The sequence below is a fragment of the Musa acuminata genome, chromosome BXJ2-7, assembly GCF_036884655.1.
Source record: "Musa acuminata AAA Group cultivar baxijiao chromosome BXJ2-7, Cavendish_Baxijiao_AAA, whole genome shotgun sequence".
Taxonomy (NCBI): Eukaryota; Viridiplantae; Streptophyta; class Magnoliopsida; order Zingiberales; family Musaceae; genus Musa; species Musa acuminata.
The window spans coordinates 35126446-35139058 of record NC_088344.1 but is presented as its reverse complement, the minus strand read 5'-3'; the positions used below and the strand labels follow the sequence as shown (position 1 = coordinate 35139058).

The window sequence follows — 12613 nt, the reverse complement described above, 5'->3', positions numbered from 1 at the left end:
TAGTATCATTTCCCAAACAAAGAAAATGAACTCTCAATGCATATCTTAAAATGTTTGTGGTGGAGAGACTCATCACTTGAGCTGTTAATTAGATGTAAGTCTTGTTCTTTTCTTCTGATCTTTCTTCCTGGACATGAGCAATCATATTTAGGTGACTGAACACAAGAATGAGGCAAGAACACAATGGGAGCCCTGTGTGCACCTTCCTATTGCACCCCAAGCATTACATCTTTAATGCGTAGCTTGTACACTATCCTCGTTGCACCTTATGACTTGGCTATATAGAGATCATCTCCACCCATTGCTGCTTACTGGCCGCTTGCAGCTTAGTAGTGCATGGGGCGGTGGCCGCCCTGGACATGGGCGCCAAATCCTAATCCCGGAGGAGGTCCCATGGCGGAGGAGGAGGGCGACGAGGAGGAAGCGCGAGCCTCGGCCGTTGTGGGCTGCAGCTGCTGCACCTGCCGCTTGAGGAACTTGACGTAGCGAATGGCCTCGTCGAGCATGGTGGCGGTGTCCATCTTGGTGCCGCCGGGGACGAGGCGCTGCAGGATGCGGAAGCGCTCGCTGATCCGCTCGCGCCGGTGCCGGGCGGCCACGCTCTGCGGGTCGTCGCTGATGCGCACGTTGCGGCGCCTGGGCTTCCTGATGGTGGCGGGGTCGACGTCCACCGGCTGCATGGCGGCAATCCGGTACATCATCTCCTTCACGGCGCCCAGAGCTTCTTCTTCTTCCTCTTCCTGCTTCCCTTCCGCCTCCGTGCGCGCGTAAGCGAAGCATGGAGAATTGATGTGGGGTTGGAACTGAGTCGCCATGCGCATCATCTCGAGATCCCAAGAGCTGCTACCGGAGTAGTTGCTGATGTTATCCATGGAGTGCCAAGGAAGAGAGATGGAGGACACTGCGGTGGATCCAAGAGTGATGGCAAAGAAGAAGAGTATATATAAGCCGATGAATCCAAGAAGTAATTGGGAGAATTGGGTGGAAGATAAGGGGAGGCTTTTATTACAGTGAGACAGAGGTGGAACTCTTTTGACAGTCACATAGGATGTGTGACATGCTTTTACATTTGGTTTCTGAGTTGAGATATGGTGAGGGCAATAGAATAATGGCGTTGTGGAGAAGAATAAGGAAGCCACCAAATGATCCCATGATAGCGCTGCTGCTCCTCGTGAAGGATGATTGCAGGCTTTTTGAGCCCACACACACACACACTCTTTCTCTCTCTCTCTCTTCCCTAAAGTCCAAAGGAAGGCTAGTGGGCGAAGATCCATTGGGAGCTCAAATGCCAAGCAACTGCTAAGAGTGCTTCCAAGTAGTGAAGGCTGCAACGAATGGTTAATTCACTGGTTCAGATCACAACAAAATGTTCGATATGCTATAAATAGTGGATACTGCGTCATCAACTTTGTCCTAACAAAATTAGAGATACAACACTCATCAACTCCAAGCAATATGCAATTGTAAATGCTAAAGATGGATAGATGGAACAATTTTCAACTATTTAAAATCAGTTACATAAAGATCATTGAGCTCTACAAAAAAAAAAAAAAAAAAAATTATTCGTAAGATCTGTACAATTTTTATACCGACTGTGAATGATCTGAGGTAACCCTCCATTTTTTACTACATGAAACTTGAGACCAACATTGATATGATGTAAACTGGCTACAATAACTAATGAGAGATATGGAGGGCTACAAGATAGTGAGTGATCTCTTGGGAGCAGATATAATTGTTTTTGAAGGACAAGTTGGTCCGATCCTACATTCTACAGTGCAAAATCTGAGCCGCACTGCTACATACACCTTTTTCTTTGTAACAACATTTTCTCCTTAAAGCTATCATTCTTTCTTTTTTCCTTTTAGAGAAAGCTTGAGACAAAAATAGAATCTCATTCATCACAGGAGTAGCTATTTATGTTTTACTAGATGTCAATGAAGAGAAGTAGTAAGTGTTGAGAAGTACCTGAGTCGATTGAATGCAGTAATTCTGCCAAAGAAAAAGTCCCTCATTTAATCAACCATCAATAGGATTTTTACTGCACATGGAAAGTACAGTTAAAGTCAGGAATTGATTTGAATGGAGACAGTAGTGTAAAATGGCAGGGAAGGAAGAGTAGCATATATAGATTACTGTTGACATGCAATTTAAGAAAGCCATTGTGACAGAAATGATTAAATCTATACAATGCAGAAGAGACAACAGAGTCAGACTGCTATTCTAATTTCTTAATATGAATCAGACAGAATTCCAACTAAGTAGTACTGTAGAAACCAGGTAAGTAGCATATAGTATTCGTTGTTGTTGAATACCTAGATAAAATGAAGCTTAGGTTTGATAAGGTTTCCAAAACTTGTGGCAGATAGAATAATATCATGCAATAATCTCTGATGATATTGACATCTCATATCTACTGTCAATGTGACTATGGATTTCTATAAACTGGTCCATCCGTAATCTACATGGATGTTTACAGAGTATGAGTTCCTGAAAGAAAAGCCACCATATGTTGTTTTGGTGGTTGTTCAGCATGGTGTACTCTCACATGTCACATGATCGTTTCAGTATCATCAGCACTGAAGAGCATGGTCGAAAGAGGAACAGAATCAAATGAAAGAGAGAAATATGTGGACAAAGAGGGGCTGCCTCAAGTCGTTCACTTTATTAGAGCCTAGTAAAGGAAAGACAAGTTCCAAGATGAATTGGACAAAATCTCACCGCATTCACTTTCTGCACGTGAGTGGAAAAGAGAAGTACAAAGCAAGCTTCTGACAGTATTCGGAGAGGGGGAGGAACACACACCGGCTTTGAATTTAATGCTCCCTTCGAGCTTCCAAAGGACATGAAATTTGATGCATGTAGCTATCAACTCACCAAATTGAAGAGGAGAACAGGATGGTGTCATTGATGGTTGAAAGAAAGAAAATAAGAATCCTTAGAACGAGTAAAGTTTCTAGTTGCTTGCTCTCTCTTGTATTTTCACTTTCTTGTACCTAAATGTATCAAGACCAGAAGGGAAAAAGAAAAGGAATTTAGTTGTTGCTGAATAAATTACAGACATCAAGTTAAGCTGCACACCAAATGCTATGATTATTACGTAAATCAGCAAAGTTCCTCACCAGTAGAATATATATGCCTCGAAAGAAGTCAATGCAAAGAAGGCCATCATTTTCTTATGCTGATACATAGTAAAAGTTTTCATTTGTTTTATTTTGTTTCAGGGCTGAGAATTACATAAATGTCTTCTATATGATAAATGATGCAAAGATGGCTGGTATCCTCCCAACCTTTTCAATCTTTTAGTACAAGACTGCATCATTCTCTGAAAGTTTCTGTGGATAAATAACCCATGCTGCACGCTCCATTGCCAGAGCCCAGCCTATCCCCCTAAATGGCACCGAGTATTAGGCTGTCATCTATAAGTCATTGATGCTTTGGCATTAAAGTACATGTATTAAACAATACATGGATGCCACGAGAATGCCACATAGACATACTTGCATGCACTTGAGATGTGCATGTACTGGTAGAACTTGACTAATTCCTGGTACTTCAAGTTCGTGCAGAACATTCATTTACCCAAGTTTTTAACAGTGTCACTTGCTTTCTACCTATAGAGTTATGCTGGTGTACTAATATGCAATGCTAGTATTGTTGTACACTTATAACCAAACGTTTTTTATACTATAACTGAGTATAAACGACTCACACATATGTATATTATTAATAATATGGATCGAATAACAAAAGAGAAGAGAGAAATCCAAATACCAATAATATAAAAGAACTGAGCAACGAATACAGAAAAACTTTATCAACTAAAGAAGATGAAGAGCTCTGTATCCCCCTCTACTGTTGCTTATTCATATAATTTGGCCACACATATGAAAGAAGGTTCTACCTTTTCTTATAGAGCTAAACTCTAAAGAGTCTCAATTATTTATAACTTAATATTTAACCAAACTTAAACTCCAAACCAATATTCTAATATTCTAATCGTAACAAATTCAACATTATTTTTAATGTTAATAAACATGTATGGAAACACGATGACATCTACAATATCAGCCACTGACATATTAATGGCAAGAATTGATGGAGGAGGGAGACCCATACACAACTCAGTTAAGGATAAGGATGTGCTGAAACAACTCGAGGAAAAACAGTGAGATGCAAGAAGTCAATGCTAAGGTAGAGGTACTACAGAAAGTTACTTGAGATCTTCTTGGACATGAGGTAGGTTGTGTCCTAGAAGTCTATTTCAGAGGAAATCAACAAGTGTTTATGGTAGCTAGAAACTTGCTGGCTTGGAAGTATTAATAACATTTTCCTAAGTTATTTGAAGTATGAAAGACTCCTGGGTTTAACTATGGCAATCCATGTGATGGAGAAATAGCCTTGAATATTATAAGTTATTTGAATTACTTATGGACCAATGTAATTTATATTACCTTCATTTGACTCCAAGCTGAATTGTAAAGAGAAAAGAGGAGGAGGAGGGGGGGGGGTGGGGGGTGGGGGAAGAGAGAGAACATACAATGTGCTTCATAAAGTCCAGAGGGATCCTCTGATGGGGCACAGAGCAACTCAGCTGTGTCTTCAGTAGAAGCTGGTGATGACAGGAATATTTTATTAGTGTCAGTATAATTTATGAGCTACAGATGGTTCTGAAACTACTTATCTTCTCTGAAAAGGTATTTCTAAAAGACTTATTGCACAAGAGAGACCATAAAAAATTGAGACTGGTGACTTCCTTGGATAAGGGTGCTCTGAGGCTTATGAAGGTACTGTGGTACTGTGATCATTTAGATTTATTTGATTATTATAATGTGATTGCTTCTATGTCATTATTAGTAGCTTTAATTTTGGTTATGGTGTATATGACAAAAAATCACATGACATACATGTATGTATTTTACCTCAGAGGACTATGGACCGAGCTGGTCCAAGGACACATCATTAGACTTCAACTAGTCAATCTCATGGCATTCAATGGACTGATTCCTCTCAGGTTTTGGACCGTAACAGTTAGGCCACTTGATCCTACTTCCCAGCTATGTATTCAATACTATAAAAGGATTTCTAATGACCTTATTAGAGGTAGACTTTGATGTCATGATAAGATTGCTCCTTTGTAATTAAGGTGATCAGGATTTGAATTGTAGAAATATTTTTCTGCTCTTAAATATAAGGTTGGATACATTGACGTTTCCCAGACCTCAAAACTGGAGAGAGCTGAGTACACTAGTCTGTAGTATTCACAGATGAGGTGCTGACTGTCGTTCCTATGTTTTCTTGCTCTAGTAATTACTTCTTGACTTTTACTTCAATAAGCTGGAAGGAGTTCTTTTGTACATGGTTGCGATGTTTTGTCTTATAATAACAGTAGTAATAGTATCAACAATATTAATAACAGTGAGATGATATAACACACACTTTCTCCTAAAAAACTGGTAACTTCATGGCAGCAGCAAATGTAAGATAGCAGTGGTTGACAGAATATTTTTGATTCTAGTAGAGCTCACATCTAAAATTACAACATAACTATAATATTTAGAGATGATGATTGACAAATGGCATTGGATGCAGCATCAAGTTTCCCATAAGAATATTTAACAATTATCTTTTTTTAATCAAATGAATCATTTGTAAAAGTGAGAGCTCACTTCTGTAACATCAAATAAGGGAATATATCTGAAAGATCAAAGCAATTAGTTAGCCACGATCTTTTTTCCCAAGGGAAAAAGTTGATTTTCATATTTGTAAACGTTGATCAATAATAACATTGTGGATTTACTGGAAACACTCAACCCCAAACAACATACAGAATGAATGAGTTAAAAAGGAATGAATGGTTTACCCTAACAAGCTGCTTCATTTTATGGACAACTCAACTCTGGTCTTCAGCAGCGCCTGCCAGAAGAACCCAAACAGAAGTATGACATGTGAAGAAGGAAACATCGCCATTCCAGAATGTTATCTGACTACATGTTTTTCACCCTGCACATCGAAGAAGGGAAGAGAGGTTAGATACCACATAAAGTTGATCGTTCGAGACTTGTTTAAATCAACCAACCCCTGCCAAACTGCCGAAGGTTGGTCCTCGCGCAGCGCCGCCCACCATTTCCGATGAGCTGAAACCCTAGATCGAAATCGACCATCCTGTCGTCCAGCGCAGATCAAAATCGACCTCGATGATCGAAGCGGATCAGCCACTTCCATCCAAGAACGAATGGCAGGCGACGAAACTACCGGTTCATGATCCCAATCCAATTCCAGAGGGCAGCAAGAAACGAACTTCTACCGTGGGAGAGCTTCGAACCCGAAGAATCAACGTACGATCGTCGACGCCGATTTCCGCAACAGGCTCAAAATTTCACGCGGAAAACGAAGAGTCGAGTAGAGGAAGGGACGGTCATACGGTCTTTTGGGGTATTGATTATTTCTGCATTTATTTTTAAGAATTTTTAATATTCTTCAATATATTTTTATAAATTATATTTATATATAATATTTTTATAAATTAAATATATATATATATATATGTATATATATATATATATGTATATATATATTTCATTATCAAGAGACGTGGAACGACGAAGTTACATCATCATCCACCGATATAGAGGGGGCATCAAGCGACATTGGACGACGAAATAGCATCGTCACTGAACAGATGAATCGAGGCGAGTGGTATTTGACGTTGCATATGAATCGTGGCGTCACGTCAAGCGATGCTGGATGATCGAGTGGCAATGAGTGACTTAAACGTATATAGGATTTTGATGGATGAAATAAAAAATCAGAAAAAAAAAATTGATAATTGAGAGACAATAAATAGTAAAATTATATATATATATTTATTAGGTTGCCAATTGTTGGGTCCAATTCCTTGTTATAAGCATGCCCTACTTTACTATTAGGGCATACACTACGTTCATAATGTAATGGCTGCATCCGATTACTTCATTTGATTGCATTTCTACCCTGCAGCGATAACTTGAGCTAAGTGTTGGATGTCCAGTGTAGCCACTAGCTAGCCAAGGTATTAATACCAGAACAGTTATGACCAATTGTAGGGTTTAGTCAAAAGTATTGGCTGATTCGGTACACAGATGGCATGATTTATGATATATAATCTTGAATATTGAGGCAAGAAAAATATAATATGCTCAAAAGTTGAGCTTCAAGATCACATCATCCAAAAAAGAGAGAGACTCTCTTGTGAAAGTAATGGTAGAGTGGAACCATATAAAACAGTTCCAGGTTTGGTGTAAATGTCCATATACATATATTCGAGCAAAAATGATGGAAATATAGAAATGAAGCAACTCCAAACAAAATCTCCAGAGCTAATATGTGATGATCAAGGCAGGGGAACAGGTGGCCTCCAATCATGGAACTCAACAAGGTCTCTGTTAACGACAGAGCCATTGTGAAGCCAAAATGTTTCTCCGGACTGGTGAAAACGCCTCAACTTTCTTTGAAGCTCCCACATGATACCTACCATGGCGGAGCATGGCTCGGTTTCTGGGGCATATACCCATAGGCATCTCACCTGTCTCCCACGAGCTATCATGGCTTCAATCACTTCATCTGGCAGTGTGAAACATTCAGGATGATCAGACGCAGTTGAAGAGTCAGCAGAAAGAAAGCACCCAAGAAAAGTTAACCTGGTATCGTCTCTAGGTATTCCAAGAGTTGTGTGCTAATCCGAGTAGATGGCCACTTGATGGATATCTGAGTATAGTCGATCACATTTTGGAAAGGCAGCTCAACTTGATCTGATAAGATGACAGGGACACATTCCTGTATAACAGCTCATCGAATTAGAGACTCAGCAGAAATATGTATCCACAAACCTCTGTTACGATAATATAAATGCAAGGTTTAAAAGTGCACGCCTCTTAAGATTTAATAAGTTGATCCGAACCAACAATAGAAGTGGCAAGATTGTTACTATCCTCTAGTTATTTGGATATCATGAATGACTTTATGTTACATTTATCACTCTAAACAATGATAATCATTTGTATGATGTATGAACACAAATTTGGTAATACTTGGATAAAAGAGTACCAATCTTTAGTTAAAAGATCTTAATACCAGAAAAAGTGTGCAGTGACAAGTATGTTGTGGAATAACAATTTGATGTCTATCATGTACAAGCTTGTGTTTTGTGAGTCTTAACAGCAACCACTAGGCTGAACTTACAGAAACATTGGTATCATGCATGTGCTTGTGTTCATACATGATTGTGCCTATGTGAGTGTGTAATCATCTGCATGTTTTTCTGTTTGCATCTCTGCATGATTGCACACACACACACACACAACACACAGAGAGAAGAGAAAGAGAGAGAGAGAGAGAGAGAGAGAGAGAGACCACAAAGAATGACTCGTAAAAGCGAAGTGTCCATGATGACTCGCCACGTGGAGCTAAGCAAAACTTAGCATTCTTCAAGTGATTGAAGTAGTCAGTCCTTCCCAACTTGTTAGGCCCTGTGAGTTGCAATTCTGGAGATTCCAGCTGCAAATGAAATCAATATGCTTGATGTTCAGGAAATCAAATAATACTGAGAATGAAATCAAAACACTCTTTAATTCAATAGCACATTTCCCATTTACTTTAGTTAAAGTATCTTCTTTGCTCTTATCTTGCCTCTTTTGTTTGCAGATAGAAGAACAAAATCTTCATAAAAACATAAGCACCAGACACCTCAAGTTTCTATATTTCCAAAAGCCCAACATACCAAAAGCTTTTCTGATCTATCAGAGTTCAACTTGTGCGATAATGTTTATGGCTTCTACCCAAGAGAAAAATTTAGTGTATTCCAGCCTATCCTTGAGCAGAACATCTTGTATCATAATCTATATTGTGCATATATCCAAATATATATGGCTAGAAAACTTGAAATCCCTTCTTCCAAGAATAAGGCTTTTGTTTATGGATGATTTCCATGTATTACCAGCTTTAAGGTCACATGTAGCTCACGGTGACTTGTGCTTATATGTGTAAAATGAGTATCAGTCAACCTAATAAGTAGCATGGGATTTCAAGTTAGGAAAACAAAATTTATGTATGAAAATTAAATATATCATAATAATAGACTAACCTTATCAGGATATTGTTTAGCAAGTTCCACCAATCGAAGGCGACCAACCTTACCCTGGGCACGTCCTAAAAAGTTCGCCAAGTGCTTCCTCTTTGATAATGGAATAGGTTGGACCACATTGGAGCCATAAAATTTGGTCATTCCATCATCAACATTTCCAGGAATGATAATATCCTTCCAAGTATTAAAAGCACTAATGTCACGCTTATCGGTGCGATCACCCTAAAAAAAAAGATAACCATCGTTTCAACAATTACATATGCACGGTCAATAAAATAATGAAATATGAATACTAAAATAGATGAATGTAAAACTAAGATACACCAAAATTAATATTCTACAACATGCAACACAAATGACTAATATTTTTAGTAGAATCACCATAAAAAGATAGTGGGGAAACCTTAGAACCAAGCAATAATCAGAAAAGACTTCACTAGAAACATAAGCTACTTATACTTTATTTTTTTAGTTCACATCAGGAGCATCACAATGAGCTTGCAGTCCTAAAATAACAATGTAGCACGATTTCTCTAAGCTAAGGAACAATAACTAAAAATTCCAACACAAACATAAAACACTAGAATCACGCTGATACACATAGCGACCTTAATCTGATATTGTTTGGCTCACAGCTAATGGGGTTGCTATGAGGTGATATTTAACATTAAAGAGAAGAGAAGAAACAAAAAGAAGAGGAGAAAACGAGAAAACGAGAAAAAGAGATAAGAGAAGAAGAAAAGGATAAGTATAAAAAGGAAAGAAAAGCATTGAATAAGATATTATCGATAAAAAAAGGAAACATCTTGCTTGTCATTCTGAAAATCAAACACTAACTTAGATTTTAGATGAGGAATTGCAGACTTTCTGACATACATCTCTTTTAGCCTTGATGAAGGATATAGACACAAATGTAAAAAAGCTTAATTTACATATGAATTTAAAAATATGGCCAGTTTAAGATTTTTACCAAAACCTGCATATCATCCAGTCAACTATGCTAATGTAATTACACCAAGACAATGGTTGAGAAAAAAGGAAGCACACTGGTGGAGGAAAAAACATAAATTTCTGAAGGATAGAAAAGTAAATTGAGTATATAAATCATTTTCTTGAACTAAAAAATATGAAAATATGTAGAAAGTTGTTCTTCTATAGCCTGGTTTCATTTCCTAGCATTGGGATCTTCTCTCAAATTCTCTACCCATTTAAGAAAAGAGATTAAATATCAAAGGCAAAAGTTTAAGCAGTTCTTCCTATCTTTTCGTTCCACAAACAAAATAAACCCCTCCGAATCGAACTTTTTATCTCACTTACAAGAAACAGAAATTATTCTTACGATGTAGGGATTAATAAAGATACCATGATAGATCTTGAAGTGCTTACTAGTTATCTGGTTCAGTGGTTCCAAACCCCTATTTTCCATCAAACACAAAAGAGAAATAAGGAAGCTTAGTTGTCCATTTGAAAGAGCTAGTTTAATCGTGTTTGCGTACTCCCAATAGTTTTTGGTGATTAATTTTAAACAACACTAACAACGTCACTGGAAGCAACAAAGTTTTTAAGGTCCAAACCATTCATGTTGAATGCATCAATCTTACTCCTTTGTTTAGGTCCCATACATGTAGTTTTTATTCTCCACCTGATGATGCCATGAATTTGAACTAAGTCACCCCTTCAGCCCTTCTTACAAACACACTAACAGGTATTCACTGGCATTTAAGACAACTTGTCTTATCTTAGTGTTATTTGCAATCTGCTACTTTTTGAAACCCTTACCAGACATTCCAATCCAACCTTGTCTTAACTACTATAGATTCGAACCAAATGAACTAATGTAAGCAATTAAACCACCTCCGCAATCAAATAAATGGTTTGCTTTCGAGGGAAGGTGCTTAATAAAAATTTAACCACGACACTTCAGCAACAAAAATTATAAATCTGAAACATGTAGGAAGACTTGTGAATGAGATTAAGATAATCACTATATACCACCAATAGTAGTAACAATCTTTTTGACAACTAACATGGACAAAAGATATTAAAAAACTATTCATCTCATCATCTTTTTTCTTCTATTTGTTTATGCATATGAAACCCACATAGGACAAGAAATAATACCTCTGGAGTCAGAATTATTGACCTATTCAAGAATGTTGCCCAAGAGCGAAACAGGTGAGCACCAGCCCCACTGCACTTCTTGTGAAACAATTGTGATTAAGCACAACACAGTATGTTAAAATAAAGAGACGCTTAGCTGTATTTGAAATAAAAGCAGAAAATATAATACCTAGGAAAGACAAATATGTGATCGCGGCCTCCTGAGTATCGAAAATATGGCATTTGACTGAGAATCTTAACATCAAACACAAAGCAATGAGCAATTTCATCATAAAGAAGTCTACGGAAAAACATAAATCTTTAGATAAACCAATGGATCTACTACCTAAGTTGAACGCAACTTACACAAATAAACCAAAATTGCATGGACTCCAAATAAGAACAAGGAATAAGTATAAACAAAATCCCCTCTCTTGACAACCAATGAACAAAAACGGTATGCAAGTACAAGATTCTGAAACTGTAATTGCACTCGAAATCGTAGAAAGAAAGAAAGATAATCAAAATTAATCTACCTTTACATATGTCTTGTTGATTTCTTTATCGTTCAAACCACCCATCATTCTCACACATTTGACATACGACGGAACAAAGAAGAAATCGGCTTCCTGCTTGTGAATTGTCCGGAATCTTGACTTGAGAAGCAGTTGGTGGATCTTGACCTATATAACATCAATCAAACCAAATCAACTTCAAACTCGAACAATCAGAAGCATATGGGCATACATTTAGGGCTTCTCCTTTTAGGAAATTGGTATCAGAGATTTCAGATAGCAACATATTATCCTGTTAGTGACAAAGAATGCGAGGAAAGATTAATTCGAATCTTGATATATGAGAGAGGGTTAAACGGCAGACTTGCGTTCCCCACTGGCCCTTGACGCAGGCGTCGGGGGAGATCCGGCCGTCCCTCCCGCGCATCAGCTCGCGAAGGCCATCGATCTCCTTCTCCTCGTAGACGTAGATCTTGAGGTCGAGGCGGGAGCCGTAACCCCGGTCGGGCCAGAAGAGGGAGCCGGCCCGATCGAAGAGGGCCGCGGAGGAAGTCACGGAGGCCAGACCGCCATAGGAGACGCCGCAGGAGAGACGGTCGAAGGCGCGGGTGAGGAGAAACGTGGCGGCGATGAGGGCGAGCGCGCCGATCTGGTGGACCCGTCCGCACGGCACCTGTAGTGCTCCGGCGCCGGCGCCCGGCCCGAGGTTGCGGCCGCGGCTGATGCTTCCCATTGGGGCAGATCGAGCGGAGTGGAGCGAATCGAAGTGGTTAAGTGGAGCTCAACAAACTAATCGATTCAGAACTCGATCGAACACCAACTCGAGCTCGAGCTCAACTCCCACCGATTAGAGCTCGAATTCAAATCGGTACAGACC

The 12613-nt window shown here is 38.8% G+C and overlaps 2 protein-coding genes across 7 annotated transcripts; both read right to left on the bottom strand.

Annotated features, from left to right (window-relative positions):
* Positions 1-47: 47 nt before the first annotated feature.
* Positions 48-6425, bottom strand: LOC103992633 (transcription factor HEC2-like). Of its 6 annotated transcripts, none has more exons than XM_065115433.1 (6): positions 6080-6425; positions 5864-6003; positions 4541-4612; positions 1969-2041; positions 1010-1325; positions 48-901 (listed from the first exon to the last, which is right to left on the bottom strand). In XM_065115433.1, exons 5-6 carry the CDS (start codon positions 1272-1274, stop codon positions 327-329), a joined length of 840 nt encoding a protein of 279 aa, XP_064971505.1. In that variant the 5' UTR covers positions 1275-1325; positions 1969-2041; positions 4541-4612; positions 5864-6003; positions 6080-6425; the 3' UTR covers positions 48-326. The 6 variants fall into 6 exon arrangements, with proteins under 6 accessions (XP_064971505.1, XP_064971503.1, XP_018684508.2 ...); XM_065115431.1 differs by adding an exon at positions 2722-2996 and having other exon boundaries at positions 50-1325; XM_018828963.2 differs by having other exon boundaries at positions 50-1325.
* A 728-nt stretch (positions 6426-7153) lies between these two features.
* On the bottom strand, positions 7154-12582 carry LOC103992631 (probable glucuronosyltransferase GUT1). Its single transcript, XM_009412417.3, has 8 exons — positions 12101-12582; positions 11758-11904; positions 11412-11476; positions 11243-11312; positions 9122-9343; positions 8392-8535; positions 7680-7815; positions 7154-7602 (listed from the first exon to the last, which is right to left on the bottom strand). Exons 1-8 carry the CDS (start codon positions 12467-12469, stop codon positions 7373-7375), a joined length of 1383 nt encoding a protein of 460 aa, XP_009410692.2. The 5' UTR covers positions 12470-12582; the 3' UTR covers positions 7154-7372.
* Positions 12583-12613: the final 31 nt, after the last annotated feature.

Coding starts and splice junctions, on each gene's coding strand:
- LOC103992633 (XM_065115431.1), bottom strand. CDS start 1,274: ATGGATCTTCGCCCACTAGCCTTCCTTTGGACTTTAGGGAAGAGAGAG.
- LOC103992631 (XM_009412417.3), bottom strand. CDS start 12,469: ATGGGAAGCATCAGCCGCGGCCGCAACCTCGGGCCGGGCGCCGGCGCC. Junction 11,905..12,100: donor AGGGCCAGTGGGGAACGCAA/GTCTGCCGTTTA, acceptor GATGTTATATAG/GTCAAGATCCACCAACTGCT. Junction 7,603..7,679: donor ATACCTAGAGACGATACCAG/GTTAACTTTTCT, acceptor TCACACTGCCAG/ATGAAGTGATTGAAGCCATG.